Raw genomic sequence first — 18050 nt, 5'->3', positions numbered from 1 at the left:
AACCACTAGGTTTTTATTCGCTAATACTCAAATATAGACTTCTTTCTCAATATTTTTAGTCTTTAATTCTTCAATTTCTGGATTGTTCGAATTAGCATATTTCCGAAAATAAAGTCTAATGGTGATTAGCTCCAAGCAATGAATTTCTCGCTAATATAACTCCAAATCCTTTTTAATTCAAGAGTAATTTTGTTTATACAATATGTGAACTTGCTTAATTTCTGATATTTCTGTTCATTTCACTGTCAGTTTCTTACTTGCTTTACTTACAAGTGAATTCTTGGACCAAAAAAAACAAGCATCTGAAATCAACTTTCAACAAGGTTCGGCGTAATGAAAGACATTAATAAGAAGCCAGAATCCATTTCCACATCTGAGAAAGATTAACATTTATCAGATATTATGTGTCATCACGCAGAATTTGTAACCATGACACTGAAAATGTTGCTTCTGTATGTGAAGGTATGAATCTTATATATTGATACATCATCTGTGAATAATCAATCATTCTGTTGAATAATGCGAAATAACTCTCTAAGAACGCCAAAAATAAACGGAAGAACATGATTGATAACGTGAAGACAGGAAACATAATTATCTAATAATCAGCTTCAGAGCGAATCGAAATGAATGTTGGGCAAGAATAATATCGCAAGAATTTGAAGAAGGAATTGATAGCGGGTCTGACATAAATATATAGGATTAATGATGAAAATATGCAGATTCTTGTTTCTATCGGATATCATGAATATTTCCATCAGTATATATCGTATCATCGGTAAACAATGAATATAAATCTCACTCACATTGCAAATATTCGTAGTTTAAAGCTCACAGCTCATGCTGGTTCTGGGATAGGTTCAGTCAAATATCTATAAATACCTTTCAATTAGCTGAGAAACCTTTTATCATGCATCTGAAGCCAGAATTCATTCAAGAAGTAGACTCACGGATGCCGTAAAGCATCTTGCACTTTTATTCTAACATCGGGATCGTGTTCCAATAATCTCACGCAGAGGTCCAAAAAAAGGTTTTGATGCTTTGTTGTAGGAGCTATTATGTCCCTGCAGAAAATGGAATAATTCTCAGCCTTGATTTCCTGATGTTTCGCTAATTTCACAGCATGTTCGCATTTCGGAGCAGACAAGGGTGAATGTCATGAAATCTTGATGCGAAAGGAAATTTCGATACGAAGGGTAAAGATTTGTGGACTTACTTCAAGTTTCTCATACCTTTGACATACTTCTTACTGGCTTTCGACACGGTAGCATTTGGGAAATCTATTTTACTGCCTCGGAAGAATTCAGGTTTCTTGTATCTAAAAATGTGATAGGCGACTTGATCAGACCATTTCGTTCTATTCTCTTGTAGAAGATATGTTTTGATAACTTACCTCCCTTTCTCTATCATCCTGGCACTGAATTTACCCATGACCACTTCCATCATTGCGAGATGTTCTAAGTTATCATGAGTCTGGAAAAGAGCATCTCCAGTGTAGAACTCAACTAAGATACATCCTATCGAAAACATATCACATGGGTATGACCATGGTAGACCTGAAATCGCATTTCGAGAATCAGCTACATGTTTGCGGTTTTCGCAACGACCACAATTGGATAAGCTGAGATTACTGACCTAGTATGATTTCAGGTGCACGATAATGCCTTGTACTGACTACTGAACTATGATATTCAGTTTCAAATGTTGCAGATCCGAAATCGATCAACCGTATTTCGGTATTCTAGTTAGGTTTCAATTTAGCGTTTATCGCTTTTATGTAATGTTCCAATCTCGCTAACTCACTCGTAAGATTGACTTGGACTTTGCACCTTTCGTCCTTGGACCTTGTAATCTAGATTCATTTGAACAAAGAAGAATATTTTCTGGCTTTAAATCGGTATGCACCAATTTGAGATTATGCAGGACTACAAAAATAACAATGAATCAGTTGCTGACCAAGCTCAATTGAAGTATTCCAATAGCATATGTGAAGGCGAAAACGAAAGAGACTCACAAGCCACACTTCGTAGCAAACTTCTTGCGAAATCCTGTATGTGTTTTTCGGGGAAAGGTTGGAATCCATTTTGTTTTAAGAAATCAAAAACACTCATTCCATATAATTCGGAAACTAAACATGGGTGATTTCGGAAATCGAAATATTCGTCAAGGTGTATACATTTACTGCAAACATTTACCGCAAAATTAGCCATCAAACCTTTTCTTCGCGAGTTGGTCTCTCATATGTAATATAGCAAAACCTGTGATGAACTCATGATATGTCACTCACTTATCGTTCCTTGAATCGTGCTTCTTTAACGTTTCCAATACCCTAATTTCAATTTTACTTGCATCTCGATATTTTTGTACTGCTCTAATAACCTTTATAGCTACTTTTTTACGTGTTTCAATATGCCTTGCTTCGACCACTTTACCAAATGTTCCTTGTCCTAGTAGACGAACGATTTTATCTATAGGTGAACAATATTTCGCAATTTTAGCTCTCATTATAGGTCTACGGAACAAATCCAAGGGGTAGAAACTAGTAACTCACAACGACCACCGATCACATCATCCGGTTTAACTATATAATGACCTTCTGCATCATCCCATGGTGGTTGTGTGGATGTTTGCGCGGACTGCAAAGTAGCTGAAGGTTGTGCTTTTTGATATTGCTGAGTGGTTTTCGGTTGTGCCATATACTGCTGTGAAGCATACGATGTCCCAATAGCTTGTACAGAAGCTGAAGTTGCGGTCTGTAGAGTGAAAGGTCAACATGAAGCTTATCTGGCAAATTCAAGGTGACTTACACTAGCCAATTTCCCTTTAGTCTTTTTAGCACTTCCATGTTCACTATTTTCATCAACTTTCCTTTTCTTAGTTTGTGAAGAATTTAAACTGGTTGTGGAACTGCCATGCCCATGGCCATTAACAGTACCATGATTATATATACTATTTTGTGATTGACTCAAAGCTTGTGCTTGAGCTTGTTCAGCGGCGACTTGAGCTCTTGTTCTTTTTCTTAAAGGATTTAGTAGAGGTTGCTGTTGTTGGTGGAACGATTGCTGTGAACTGTTATGACTGTGTGTCATTGGACTTTGTGAATCATCAATAACAATAATTTCTTTTTTTTGTCCAATAGAATCATATGTATGTTCCATTGTCCATCCTTTTCCATTGGCACTTTTTCTTCCACTTCTCGTAACTGATCCTCCACCACCTGTGACATTAGTCGCGGAAGACATTGTCCTAGGTGTTGATGATCCCCCAACTAGGGATGTATCACCTGTAGCTTTCTTTCTGGGCGGCATGTTGTTATCAATGTATTGTTGATGTTGGTTATCTTCTTGCGATAGATATTTTGGTGGTGAAATAGAATATTTGAACCTTAATGGAGGCGGAATATGTACAGGTGACTGTGGTCTAGTAAATCCGGCTATAGAGTGCGAATGTGAATGTAGATGAGAGTATGTATGCGGCTGTGTGTGTGCGGGAGGATGAGGATTTATGGATGGTAGATATGATGTGGAAACAGAAGAATCGCAGTTCAAGTAAGGTGATTCACGATGATGTATTTGCGAAGAGGTAGAAGTTGATGGACCAGGTATACTAGGTAGTAAATCGTTTGTATTTGTAGTAGTGTAGTAAGGTCGGCCGGAGCTTCCGATAGAATCACGATGATGCGTTTGAGATTGAGGTTGAGGTGATTTTGAATGTGATAAGGAATGCGAGTGGGAATGAGTGTAGGAATGAGTATGTGGTGAAGAATGTAAGGAAGGTAAAGGTAATGTGTTATGACTATGAAGAGGCCAAAGATAATTTTGTTGTGGATGTTGATGTAATCCAGCCGTTAAAGGTGGATGTGGTGAACGTAAACCTCTTTCGATAGAATAACTTCTTGATCCTGATGATCCAGGTTGCGATTGTGAAGCTGAAGCTAAAGCGAGATTATAGAATTGACTTGAACCGTAAGGTGATCTTGATTGAGAATGAGGATTTGAAGATGGACTTAGTTGTCCAATTGATAATCTATGCCTATTGTGATTACTACTGTGATAATCCGAGGTTAATCCCAAATTACTTGTAGTAGATGATGAAGAGGAGGAATTTATAGGTGGTAATAAAGGTTGTTGATCATAGAATGTGGATGATCCTTCACCAGTTAAAGATTGATTACTATCTCTTCTTTGATAAGGTACAGGTGGTATACGTATAGCAGGTATTCTACCTTTACTCTCTAATCTATAACCTGTATCTTCTCTTGGTGGAGGAGGCTGAAATAAAGAAGGTGCTCTAGTAGGTGGTATTATAGGTAATATTGAAGGTAATTGATTTCCGTGATGATAATCTTGATTATTACTACTACTACTATATGACTCTCTTCTAATTGGTATAGGAGGTATAATAGGTGGTGATAGAATGTTTGATGAACGTGGTTGATCAATAATGTTATAGCTATGATCTAGCACAGTAGTATTTTGAAAGTTACTATTTTCTAATAGGTTTTGAGCTTGATTTTGATTTTGATTTTGGTATAATAAATTAGGAGAAGCAGACAAGTGTTGTTGATTATGTCTGCTCATGAGACCGATTGAAGGTGATAAGAAGGAAGAAGAAGGATGTGTTGGTATTGAAATTGAGGACGTTATGATGAGATAGATCTTAACAATGTATATCGATTATGGAAATCGATATTTGGGTGGTGGGTGGTAGTAATAGTGGGGTACGGTAATTATGGTGGTGGGTTACTTTGTGTGGTGGTGTATAACGTAGTTCCTCTACGGTGATAATATATAACGATCTTTTGACGCGGGTTTAATGGTATGGTAATAGTGATTTTGTTGGGCTTTCCTTTTCGCTTTTTATTCTGCTGTATATGAAAAATATCACTATTGTGTTCTGCTCAAAAGATTGCAAAAGAAAAGGAAATGATAACTAGCAATACCTCATGAATAATAATAACATATAATATTCTCTTAATTCTGAATGGGAAACATGTATATTCTGATTGACAACCAAAATCAGATGTATCACTTTTATTTTAGCACGTCCTTCTATCTTCATCCCTTTTCCCCCTTGCCTTCCTCTTTCTCCGCATTTTTAGTGTTATATCCCCTATTACATACAGACTATACATATATATATATATTATATATAGAGTTAAATATGATTGACATGTATGATCCCTTCCTTCGTAAGGAGGGTTTGAATCATAAAAGAGAGAATGTAAAACACTTTAATGTACCGATATAAGGCATCGCTTTGCTATAAGTTACTCTGCTTGCGATCATTAGTCCTACATCTCTATATGACATAGCTTGGAAGATTCCCAACCACGAGCCGAAGCAAATAGCTACAGTATAGTCTACTAACACACAGTTCAAATTTGTATGAAGAAGATATATTCGCAGTGTATATAGTCATACCGCGATTTGCGAAGTAAGAGAAGTGCAGTAACACGTTCTCTTCCTTTATCGAAGTAATCCCTTCTCCGCTTTTTCTCCTCCTTATTTCTGATCCTTCAATAACAACCCTCATTTACATGCACGGCATACAAGTGCACATCTTCTTCGAGACCCTCTTCATGAGCTCTATTGTTCTCCACTTTACATGACCCTTTTAGTGGTCACCACAAATCGCGATATATTGCATCGAATTCAGGATAATATAAGCGGAATTCCGAAATATACGATCAATGCGTTTCATTTCGTCACCTCAAGCAAGGAAAGGGTGAAGGGTGATTTAATCCGAAAGAGCATATGGTTATGCATTTGTATCAGTCTATAAAAGCATTACAATTCGTATAAAGGTCGTTATCATTAAACACCCAAATTGTCCTCCTTTCACCATCACACAAGTATAGTATAAATGAACAAATAAAAGCAATAAAATATGCAGGGTATGGGAAGTTCAAGCAAGAGCATTGTCCAGAACAGCGACAGCCCAAATATTAAAATATAATAAAATAAGGCATCATAAGTCACAACTAGTACTGATGACAGATATCCAATCTCTCATTTCCTTTTCTGAACCAGCTTGAAGTATATAAGAATTGGTAGGTGTGAAAATAGTGAAAGCGAATTTGCGCTACGATCATAATCAAATCAGTTATCACCGTTTCCCCTCTCACAGAATCGATCGCACTCACGCCAAGAAGCATTTCTACATCAGGACTGGGTGTAACATGCGCTTTGGATAGGTTTATGATTTGACTTTCTCGAGTATTGGGGTTCTCGTGTAAGTGTAGATAAGGTCTACTTTGACTGATAAGTTATATTATCCGTCTAACAATATTTGGAACTTACCTTCTCAAGACAAATACCATCTTTATCCATTGATTATTCTGAGAATCTCTGAGCAACATAAGTGGTCCACTCTTGACAACATTTTCTCTGTAAAAGTTGATTAGCTTGATATCACTACCATGCCAATAGAAATCATACTTACATCTTGTTTTGGAGTCTGACTGTGGGTACTAATTTTGGCTCCAAATCCGGTAACAATTTCCTTAATTTGCGAGCAACAGCTTCTTCTTCTGGTGATTCTCGCTTGACATCGATCTATAAGTACCAATAAGTCAGTCGAGTTCCCATCTGCAGAACGATGCGTGCCTAGAGAAATGATCAGTTGGCACTCACTAAAACCCTTTGATCCATCTGTTTCTTCCATAAACCCAAACATTTCCTTTGTAGTTCCACCTTTTCCTCTTCGTTGTACTTTCTATCATCATTATCTATATCTCCTATAAGGTCTAAAATGGATTTGGTAGCTTGAACATCCGCTAGATTTTTAGTTGTTCTCTTCATGTTCTGGAAATCTTCTAATAAACTCAAACTTCTAGGTTTCCATTCATTTCCAATACTATCCGATAAAATTTCCTCTCCTCTAACATGTTTCTTGGAAGTATCTAATCTCCATAAATCATTAGTCGACCTTGCTAAAGGTGGTTGTAAATCAATCGAGAAGATCGACGTGATTGAATGATAGATTTTGGACTGCTGGAAAAACGTTAATATTGATGATCTTCTTGATTCTCTTCCTAATATCTTTATCTTGAGGTCTAGTTGAAATACAGGTGGTTCATCTAAAGTTTCTACATCTACTAATAATGATAATTTGATCATTAAGTATTGGTCTGAAGGTGTACGTCGATCAAGTTGTTTACATCCATGAGACGATGTATCCCATACACCAGAAGCTTGCAAAATTGAGGTTCCATCAGGTGAATACTCGATATCTGGGTCACCCAACCTCATTTCAACTTGAGTTTCATTAACACTGGAGCAATTTCCCTTATCGACCACTCTGATATCGCTCGTTGTAACATGTTGTAAGTTTTTCCAAGGGAATGCCTTGCCAGATGAATGAGTAAGCTTTATGTTGATTCGACGTTGAAGACCTTGATGAAGCTGGAAAACATCATCTATTACTTCGGAGGGGACGTATTCACCATTAGGACCTAATTGACGAATCTCAACTGAAGCTAATATATCGTGATGTTCATGCCCAACAAAATCGGTTTCGCATCTACGCATAGCTGGTTTACTTTCTTTTACCCTACTAGGAGTACCAGGGATAGAATTAGGTGGAGTATTTTCCCGATTTCTGTCCCATCTCTCCAATGCGCTAAGATACTCTGATCGGACTTTTGCGAAAAATTCGACAGTAACGTAGCTATTTTGGATATGATCGATCATTTCATCCGTAAGGATGACTGATACAGTCCGCTTGAGATTAAGATGGGCTACAGAGGATTGGTCGAGATTGACCGGAAGAGAAGCGAATATGTCTTCAGATACGACACTTGATCCGACCAAGGAAGACAATCGAGTTTGAAGGTGTATCGAGGCATAGTCAACAGAAGACAAACCTTTAACTCCGTCAATGGTGATAGTGAAAGTGAACTTGGTACCTGCCACAAGCTGGCTATTCATAGGCTGCCAAGCTGAATCAGGTGTAGCTACGCCAGAAGAAGCAGGAGAAGCGCACTTGAAGCTGACTCGGCATGATCCGATAGCCTCCATCGTATATTGACATAAAATAGGCACAGTAGCAGTGTAAGATAGATTGGTTGATAGTAGGCGAAGTGGAGCTTTGCTGGTACCGATAAATGAAAAGGAAGGTGGATGAGTATCGGTGAATGTTCCATCAGTCCGGAAATGAACAGAATAGCTGGGATTGTGTTTGAGAGAAACGGCGCGCCTCATTTTAGCAAGCTGTTGTTTGAATTTGTGTAAATCCCAGACGTAAATGGCTATCAAGGTGTTAGCTTAAATACCTATACATCAAACTCACCTTCAGATTCCCTATCAATGACCTTGACTACCACGGCCGATCCTGCAATATGAGAAGTAACGGCATCCGAAACATCCTCAAACTCCACAATCCCATTCGACTTATCGAGCGACGATGTAGGCGAAACCATAGCACTATCTACCACCAGGAAGTTATACGATACTCTTTTGCTCATTTCCATACTATGTCGACAGTCAGTATAACGCTCAAGATCAAGCTTGACTACCAACTTACGCAATAACGTTCGCTTCCCTGACTTCTACAGCACCTGTGAGTATCTCTTCGGCCATGGAGAACAGCCTCAAGCGTTTCCATTTCGCAACAGCATCCTGCACCAATCGTAACTCCCTAGCAGACCAATTGGCAGGTTCGGTGGAGGTATGCTCCATGGCTCTTGCAGCGGCAGCTTGCGACCTCATTCTTTTAACTTCTTGGGCCATCGACTTAAGCTGCCTGGTTAGGTGCTCTTGGTGTAACGCGGCATCAGACGGTTTTTGATTATATAGTATCTGTGGTAATGGGTGTTCTGTTCCCACCTCGGATCCTTCTTCAAACGCAAATTTATCGTTATCTTGGGCTACTGGTGTACCAATACTGTTGGACGTCATGGTTGTAGCAAGTTGACCATTCGCCCAGGGATTACTACTTGGATCGAGCGATTCTTGAGTTTCCGAAGCAGTCATTAAACGGGATTCCAGTTCAGCCGAAATATCGTATCGACTTTCCGGTCGTTTGCGTTGAGTTCGAACTTTCACCTGTACATGTAAGCATTGATTCCAAATCTTGTAAACTCACTATATCATCAAACAGCTTATCTAGATCTTGGTCACCTAGCTTTTCAATATCGGCAACTTCCCTTCTAGCAGCAGACCAGTCCATCAACTCAGCATCTAGTCGGCTACTAGGCGAATCGGATCTGAAGCCATTCGCGGCTGCGGCGAGGTTGTCGATACTGATAGACCCTTGCATTTTTTGCCTTTCGGCTCGGACAGCTGCTGGATCGTTGAATCGAAAGACATGAAAGTCGCCTAGGATCACCCGGAAACCGTTTTGTAAGTTGACAGGTGCCTTTGGTGGTACTCTTTTGCCATTGACAAACGTTCGAGCATCTGCCATAGCTTCCACTGTCACGACACCATTTTCATTGGTAAATATACAATGTTCTGGTAAAATGTGTGCTCCAGAAAGTTTGATGTGCGCCTTATTGTCATCTAGACCTCCAGCAATGGTGGTTCCGGGTTTGAGTTGATAGATCAAGCACTACAAGTAATGCAATCAGCAATGTTACGGATAAGACTTACAAAAAACCTACTTCTGACATCAGTGGATCTGACAGGAAATGGTTAGCTGTGAGAATGTCCCTTCGCCGGTCGAACAGCTCACCCTCATTTAAATTGACCAAGGATGGATGCCTTTGCGGAGCATGAACTCCGACCAGCTGTGCAAGGTCAGCGCATATACTTCTTAGTTGAGAGTCCATATACATACATTTTTGTCGATACTGATTCCAAGCTCTTCTAACGCTTGTTCCCTCTCAACATGAATTTCTCGCGTTTTCTCCATTTTCTCCTCCCACGTCAAGTTCAGACTTTCCATTAATTTCTCAGACGCTTGTAGCTGATCCTGCAGCTCCAATTTTGTGACCTTCTTTATTTCCCCTTCTTTCGTTTTGTAGGTCACAATTTGCTTCTCGGGTGGTATTTCGGGATCATAAGCCGCTTCTTCGGATCCTCCTCCTGATGATACACGATTTCGTAATACTATAGAGGAAGATGTTAGCAATCACGTATTATGCTATTCGCGAAGCAAACAAAGCAGTGCTTACACTCGAGTTCCTCCTTTAACTCTCTGTCATACCTCGTTAGCCCATATCTACAAAACAGTTCAGCGGAACTTACCTGATCAATTTAGCATTCGGATCCTCATTGACAACGGCATGTGTCTTGATCTTCTTGGCTGCATCGGCGTATCGCAATGTACTGTATATTTGTCAGTGTTGCGCATCGAACTTTGAGATTTTAGATGCTCACCTCAATGTCTCTTCGTCTTTTTAGGGGATCCATGATCAGCATAGAATAAAAGGAGAATAGGACTTTGAACGTACAGTCAGCAGGACTACGAGAAGAGTCAGCTTACTTGCTATTCTCCTTCGTTGAAAACATAAGAGCTCACGATATGGCAGCAATCATAGCCGTCTTAGAATTTCCTCCCAAACTTTCTTTCAGCAGCCAAGTCAGGACGGAATCCCGATAAGGTACAAAATCGTCTTTCTTCTTCTTGCCTTTACCATGATCCGCACTAGCTTGTGCTAGAGCTGCAATAACTTTACCAAGCGTAGTAAGGGATTTATTGATGTTGGCTCCTTCTTTGAGTCTGGTCCCCTGTATCCGATCTGTCAGCCTAGAATCAAATGTCTGTACACGGTATAAACGACTGACAGTTGCACCCGTCGAAGCTTGTCTTTCACTACCTGCTAAATCGACTAAAGAGATTTTGGACACCTTCTCTCCAGTCATCTTAGTTTGAGGGTCATGCCGTTTTTGAGTGAGCTGAAGAGTTGCATCTGTAAGCTGAATACCTTGGTAGTTGTGTTTCATCGCGAGATCTCACTATCACTGTAAACACCGCATGGGAACGAGAAGACGTTTCGTTCATATTGGTTGATGCTACCGTACGAGCCTGTATTCTGCAGTCAGCTTAAAGTATGGTATTATCGAAAAGCTGACATACCTTGTTCCCTTCATCCATCAAAGTCATCATTTGACTAAAGTTTTCGACTACCAATCTACTCAGATCTTCTACGTAAGGACCTAAAGAAGGATGTTCTCGTACTTTCAGGTTACCCTTGTTCTTAGGATTAAGCAGATCTCGCACTCTGTCAATGATTTCCTATTAGTCTGTCATCGCCTTGTCATCATTCACACTTCAGGAAATAAATGGCGAAACTCACTTCTCATTGTATATCTCGATATACGATACTTCTACCGTATAAGATAAAGTTGGTTCCTTCGTTGATCGTTCTTCTACCCGTCTAAACAGCTCCGAGGTTGTTAACGGGATGATACCTTTATCCGCTCCATCTAATCAAATACTGTCAGCTAACTTTGCGACCAAGAATCGTGGTCCAGCAGCTCACATCCCATCATGGAGTCTAAGGTGAAAAAGTAGTCAGCAACAATCAGGTAACGGAAAGGACAGCTCAATGACATACAACTCTTTCCACTGTATCAGCTCCGTTCCGTTAGCTGATTGTCAATCTAGACGTGACTTTATATCTCACCTTCCTGTTTGACCATCTGCGTTTTAATTTTCCATCAGCACACTCAAGCAATGGGTTTCGATTCATAACTTACAAGCGAAAATACAAGTATTGAAACCCTCAAAACTATGATCCAACAAATCTACACCCAAATCTTCGTATAGAGTCTGTTGAGAAGCATATTTCGGCTCATCACGAGGTCCAGCAGACCAATAAGATTTGTCTAGGAAGCAGATGATCAGATCTGTGAAACTGTAAAGAAGATCTATCTGGACATACCAAAAGAAAAGTTCATAGGTTTCTTCTCCGTTGCTCTGCCCGATGTCTGTCCTGCTTGTTCCGGTGGATCTAAGATGGTTTGGTTCCCTTCCATTCGAATCAAGCCTTTCGCTCCTCTTGCTAGCTCTCGGGAGTTGAGCGGACGACATCTATAGATAGATAGATGAGCTACTATTCGGCCTCTCTTGTCCATACACACAATACTCACCGCACTACCACTTTGATATTACCTCCTCCTGACATTATGGAAGGTAGTCGAGGCGATTAACAAGAGACTAGGCGGGCAATTATACGAAAAGTACTACTTCGCAGAATATTTGTGTTCTGCCGATGCATATCGAATGAAGTGTTGTTTGGATTCAAGTGATTACAGTAGTTCTAGTCAGTGAACGAGGTATGCTCACAAGTAAAGGGAGGTCAATGCTCAGTATTTGTGTATTTGTACAGCAGGGAATATTGCTGCTGTATTATTGTCACCTTCACGTCCCAAAGTGGAGGTGTTATCGGGAATTGGACCTCGGGATTACGTAACTTCTTGTCCCTTTAGCGTCATCATCTACATGAAAATCCCCGAACTCCAAAATATTGGACATAGCATGATAAGGAGTCTTACTCGCACATGATCAAGAAGAAAGAAAACGTCGACCTGTCAAAAGTGATCTGCTGTCTTTCCGTCGTACGTTGATCGATAACAGATGTTAACGGACTGAGACATCTCAAGAAGTACAATGACATCAAGTCGAAATGCGAAATGGGCGTACGAAGACTTTGCCCTCGTTGCGACGTCTCAACGTATCAGCATGTACGATGATACGACGATACTCTATTAGACACTCCCATCTGATCAATCGACCTAAACAACGACTGTATACAGTTCATCAAGCTCAAAGGCCAAGCATTCTCTCTCAGCTCGCTAATCACTCGTTATATCTGCCAATCATCTTTTGAAAATAGACATTGAAGTGAATTCACATTTCAAAATGCTTCAAACAGTACTCGCTAGGCTGAACACCCATCGATCGAGGATCAGATTGAACGGGGAGGATGACCTGGCTTCGTCTGAAGCTCTGCTCAATTCAAAATCCGAATTGGTAGAAATCAAGAGCAATCTTATACATGATGGTACTCAAATTCAGGTTAATGAAAAGGATGACACATCAGCAACTGAAAACGTGAGCGGTCCCCCTATCATTATGATGGGTTCCATGGATCAAAAAGATGCAATCATTGTATCAAGCGATAAGAAAGAATTCCGTGTACATGCATATAAACTTGCGGATTGTAGGTGAGTATACATATTCATGGCTGGTTATAGTAATCGTACTGGTTGACTTTAGCTAATTTGATCATTCCATTTCATTCATATATCGTCTCATCATCTAGTCATCTTTTCAGGAAGATGTTGATTGGAAGCTATGAAAAGACTCAAGATTACAAGATTGAATTATCAAATGACATAATCCAAAAATCACAAGTTATCGAATCCTTTCTACACTTACTGTATGGTGAAGAAGAACAAATGAAACCTTCCGAATCTGTGTGTAATGCCCGAAATCATTTTTGGGGGTTACCCAGTTCACTTTCAAAATACGAGGCCTCGTGATTTGATTGGACGGTTCTGTTCTCAAGTTGATATTTGGTTCAGAACAAGCAACACCTTGGAACCAATACCTATATTCACTATTGGTATAGAGTTGAATGATTATAGGTTATGTGCGAGTGCAATCAGTGAATCTAAAAAGTTCGTTTACAATGCCAACGTGAGTTCGAGGTATCATCATGATACGATTTAATAGATCTACCCTAGTCAATCATTCAGCTTGAACCTTCAAGGTACCTGATCTCATGCGTAGAGGTAGACTGACAGGATGCTTAAATATCGGCAATGCAGGAAAAGTCAAAGGAGGACATAGCCTACAGAATATCTTTACCCGGATGTGGCGTGACGGATCTGGGTGCTATGGACTATGATCTCTTCAAGACGATTCCAGATTCGATTAAATTTGCTCTTCATCGTGCCCAACATCAAGTCACAAAGATTGATTATTCCGCAGATTGGATTAAGGTTGCTAGAGATTTTGCGATTATTAGTGCGAAGATCGCTCAATATGAAAAAGAGAGATCAAAAGCTGCTAAATCAGGTTGACTTAGATAAACTCGCTGTAAGTCTGGATCAGTGACCATGAAATTGAGGTCAGCTCTCACCCGATGAAACCTTTACTGTATATACTGTATTCCGAAATGTAATACCGTTATCTGAGCATCATAATGAACTATGGTGATACTAACCAGATAAATTATTGGAGCGAGCCTCGTCCGTTCGATCTATTTGACAATGCCGTGGAAAACGTTTGAATCGGAGGTAATCACAATGCAATCTTGTCATCTAATCGGTCTATTTCCCCCTTCTCCCTTGGACTATTAAAGGGGTTCAATCGCGGTGATAATCCAGCCAATCATGCTAATTTAGCTCTCCGCATGGTGCCAATAATCTGGACTTGCGAGAATTCTCAAAACTGATAGTATTTTATGTCTGATATAGAAAGACAAAGGATCTTATCGATATGGCTTATAAATTTTTCTTTCATACAGATACCTCCGACGTGTTCGCCATGCGATATGGTGGTTATAGACGGTCTTGGATCCTCCTTTTATTGATTTTCTCCTAGTGACGTATCGAAGATCCCCCTTATCGAGTAAGGAGAATTATATTATATGGTAAGAAAATCCTTTATCAAGCGAATTCATTTTAAAAGGAGGTTACTCCCTTTGTGTATTAAAGGTCAAAAGAGAGTCATTTGGGTCCTGGAAGTCATATTAGAAACGATTCAAAAGGAAAGACCTATTTTGGATTTACCCGACATATCAAGAAAAATCCTCTCGAAAGGAAATTACTTTCTCATATACTTTAACGATAAAGATTACCCCAAAACCTTTCATACTATTTGAAGAAGATCATCTTGAAAGGGTCTTTATCTACTATACGTTGCTAGAGTACCTGTCTTATACTCTGCGTGCTATAGCTTTCAATTGAATCCTCTGCAAGGTAAAGATACAGTACACCCATCCTAACCTTATCCGCACTCCTTTGCCACTGATCACAAAACCTTCCTTACTCACCTCAACGTGAATAATACGAAGGAAGAAGTACAGGAGTATCAGTCAAAATGGCTTCAAGTGAAACTTCAAGTTATGCTGGATCAATAGCCAGTCGCAGACCTTCGTGTGAGTTGAAACTAATTCATTGTAATATGTTTGACTCCTCGCAGCTAGAGATAGACCGCTAATACCAGGAATGACGATTTTCCTAGTGGCGCCTTCCCGAGCAAGCTCTATACTTTCTACACCACCCACAGAAATAACTCAACCTAATGAAGAGGTACCAGTCATCAAAAATAGCGACACGCCCTCAGGCTCTCCACCAGACTTGTCTTATTTATCTGCTATACCACCTATGATCAGAAGAGCATCTCAATTCTCCACAAGCTCTGATTCCTCCGCTGCTATAAAAGACAATACTCTACCTCTATTGCAGGTAACTGATCAATCCGGTATCATAACTGAACAAGTTCTCGATCCCGCTTTGACTGATGAACCTATTCCATCAATAAACAATCTTATCAATAATGAACCTCACACAACTGAAAATGATAATATTCAAGCTTTGCCTTACTTACACCCTGCAAGTCAGGAAGGTCAAGCTAGTTTAACTCAACTGCCTGCATTGCCATTAACCCAATGGCCAAGTTTACCTTCTTTGAATCTATATAATAGTTCAAATGGAGGTACAGATACTGAACCTTCAACCCAAACTAATTCACCTACTTCACCAAACTCACTTTGGGCTTCATCATTCAACAATAGTCTGACAGACCTGAACTCAGAGGCTTTTGGTTCTTCTGAACAAGGTGATAACGATTCAGATGGTGGATACCAATATCACAATACCGATAATCAAGCTCAAGATCAAAATGATAGTTCTGGCACTGGTGCCGGTGTACCTGCACCCAAAAAGAAAAGTCATGCTAGAAAAGTGAGTAATCTCGATTCACCGTATTTAAGCTTAGACTTGATATCTGATGAATCATTAATATTATAGCAACCTGAAGGACATATCAAAAGAGCTAGAAACGCTTTTATACTGTTTAGAAAACACATAACAGATTCTAATTTAATTCCACCCAGTGTTGAAGTGAAACATCAAAATATATCTGTTGTTGTGAGTTGACTTTCGATTGAAAGCTTGAAAGGACCAAATAATGTTGACTGATATTCTATGTTATTGATTGAATCTTCTTAGGCAGCGAAAATGTGGAAAGAAGCGCCACTTGAAGTTCGAGCGAAATTTAATGAACAAGCAAGAATTGAAAAAGAAGAACATGCAAGAAAATATCCTGGGTATAGATATCAACCTGTTTTTAGAAGAACAGATATTATAAGAAGAAGAGTTAGAAAAGATCCTTCAGAAGATGAAAAAGTTGATGCTGTAGCTGAATTATTAATTAAAGGTAAATCTGGTGATAAATTAGAAGAAGAAATTAAAGAACAAATCATTCAAAAAACAAATAATCCTGAAGTTGCAACAGGTAATGATAGTGATTCAAATTCTGTACTGTCTCAACAATCTTCAAGTTCAAGATCAAGAAGGTGAGTTTCTTACCTTATTGCAATTCCTTTTTTTTGTATGCTGCATAGCTTTAGAAAAAGAAAGGTCAAATTGATATTGACGATTCCCTACTCTATATATAGTCGACGTCGTAGAGACGCAGGTCAATTATCAAAAGGAGCTATTCGAGCACAGAAAGCTCAAGCAAGAGCAAAACAAATGAGACAGAATTTATTAGGTACAAACCTATTAAACATGTCATTATATAATGCAGCAACAAATAGATTAGCTTCATCACATCATCATACACCACAACAACATCTAAATGCAGCTCAACAACATGCTTATGCTACTGCTGCTGGATACTCCAATTATCCAACCGGAACAGCAGTGGGAGGTTTAGATCCCTATCAATCAACCAGTTATCAAATTGATCAAAATGGTAATTACATTCAAGTTGGCTATGATGAATATGGTAGACCAATTCAATTATTACCACATCATCCAGGATATCAATCGGAACAATCATACCCTCAAACTAATTTAATGGGTGAACAAGGTGGCTTGATAGGTGGTCACGAAAATGAAATGTACAGATTACCTCCTATTGAAGGTATGATGGATATGAATCAACCAGGAGTGGGGGTAGGTGGATACAGTGATGATTGGCAGACTCAACCCGTAGGTGAATATTGGGATCAACAACATGGTCAACAGCAACAGGGTGTAGGATATGACAATCAGCCTGTAGGATATCCACCTGAAGATTACTACAATTCCTCATATGGTATTCAGCCACAAGACGAAACAGGTTTAGGTCAAATTGATGATAATGATAATTTAGGATACAGATTACCACCTTTAGAGTTGACTAGAGAAGGGGTTAATTCATATGCTGGACCAGGTGATTTAATAGCATCACAGTATATAAGAGAAAATCCATCTTCGTCATCAAATTCAGGTACAGGTCTAAAAGTGAATTCTTTAGTTAATACGATGAAATCTAAAGAGAAAGATATACCTAAAGATGGTCAACAAACACCTTCAAATCATGTTTTATTTAACGAACGATTATTTGATGGTGCGTTAGGTACAGCAGGTTTGAACAATAATAATGGATCTCTCTCTCCATCTCCAAAAGATAGACAACCAAAAGAAAAAGAAAAAGATGAAATGATAACAAATCAAAATAATTTAGATGATGACGAATTGAATATGTTTGATAAAGCTATGGAACATGCTGGTGGCATAAGTGATTGGTAGATACCATATTCGTATTGATAATTCGGAAAGATTTCGAACACTGTATATGTTGTACACTACGTATATACTTTTCACATACATGGTATGACGACTTACGACACACAAACTCAGATACTTCATATAGATATTCATGCACCCTTGCATTTCAATCAAGGAATTCCAGATTAAATTTTGAACCCCACTTCATGGAAGGTCAACTCTCATACTTTGCCACACGCATAGCACACCAATCGGTTTCAGCTCGTGTTCAGTCATGCTCACAGTCAATGAGAATACATAAACTATGATATAAGTATTGTACAAAAGTTATATACAAATTTTCTAAACTAGATATACAAGATGTCGAAGTGG

At 39.1% G+C, this 18050-nt stretch overlaps 5 protein-coding genes across 5 annotated transcripts; 2 read left to right on the top strand and 3 right to left on the bottom strand.

Moving 5' to 3' along the window:
- Window positions 1-838: 838 nt before the first annotated feature.
- L201_007273 (uncharacterized protein) lies at window positions 839-4580 on the bottom strand (the record flags this gene model as incomplete). Its single annotated transcript, XM_066222984.1, has 10 exons — window positions 839-872; window positions 951-1064; window positions 1217-1318; window positions 1394-1556; window positions 1636-1741; window positions 1804-1925; window positions 2015-2181; window positions 2288-2468; window positions 2552-2753; window positions 2808-4580. The coding sequence occupies 10 exons, from the start codon at window positions 4578-4580 to the stop codon at window positions 839-841; spliced, it is 2964 nt and encodes a 987-aa protein (XP_066079081.1).
- Window positions 4581-5970: 1390 nt separating this feature from the next.
- L201_007272 (uncharacterized protein) lies at window positions 5971-8204 on the bottom strand (the record flags this gene model as incomplete). The annotated part of the gene is made up of 5 exons (XM_066222983.1): window positions 5971-6084; window positions 6146-6251; window positions 6303-6389; window positions 6445-6557; window positions 6636-8204. The coding sequence occupies 5 exons, from the start codon at window positions 8202-8204 to the stop codon at window positions 5971-5973; spliced, it is 1989 nt and encodes a 662-aa protein (XP_066079080.1).
- A 71-nt stretch (window positions 8205-8275) lies between these two features.
- On the bottom strand, window positions 8276-12073 carry L201_007271 (uncharacterized protein; the record flags this gene model as incomplete). The annotated part of the gene is made up of 18 exons (XM_066222982.1): window positions 8276-8474; window positions 8527-9040; window positions 9084-9552; window positions 9605-9621; window positions 9676-9730; window positions 9781-10052; window positions 10118-10140; window positions 10191-10271; window positions 10465-10673; window positions 10731-10841; window positions 10903-10971; window positions 11023-11167; window positions 11243-11372; window positions 11429-11514; window positions 11573-11588; window positions 11646-11774; window positions 11831-11979; window positions 12039-12073. The coding sequence occupies 18 exons, from the start codon at window positions 12071-12073 to the stop codon at window positions 8276-8278; spliced, it is 2709 nt and encodes a 902-aa protein (XP_066079079.1).
- A 737-nt stretch (window positions 12074-12810) lies between these two features.
- On the top strand, window positions 12811-13976 carry L201_007270 (uncharacterized protein; the record flags this gene model as incomplete). Its single annotated transcript, XM_066222981.1, has 3 exons — window positions 12811-13115; window positions 13476-13590; window positions 13722-13976. 3 exons carry the CDS (start codon window positions 12811-12813, stop codon window positions 13974-13976), a joined length of 675 nt encoding a protein of 224 aa, XP_066079078.1.
- A 1021-nt stretch (window positions 13977-14997) lies between these two features.
- Window positions 14998-17699, top strand: L201_007269 (uncharacterized protein; the record flags this gene model as incomplete). Its single annotated transcript, XM_066222980.1, has 5 exons — window positions 14998-15055; window positions 15142-15863; window positions 15930-16049; window positions 16131-16477; window positions 16580-17699. The coding sequence occupies 5 exons, from the start codon at window positions 14998-15000 to the stop codon at window positions 17697-17699; spliced, it is 2367 nt and encodes a 788-aa protein (XP_066079077.1).
- Between the last annotated feature and the right edge of the window lie 351 nt (window positions 17700-18050).

The sequence above is a fragment of the Kwoniella dendrophila genome, chromosome 10 (genome assembly GCF_036810415.1).
Source record: "Kwoniella dendrophila CBS 6074 chromosome 10, complete sequence".
NCBI classification, from domain to species: domain Eukaryota; kingdom Fungi; phylum Basidiomycota; class Tremellomycetes; order Tremellales; family Cryptococcaceae; genus Kwoniella; species Kwoniella dendrophila.
The sequence above is the reverse complement of the archived record's forward strand: the minus strand, read 5'-3'. Positions and strand labels throughout refer to the sequence as shown.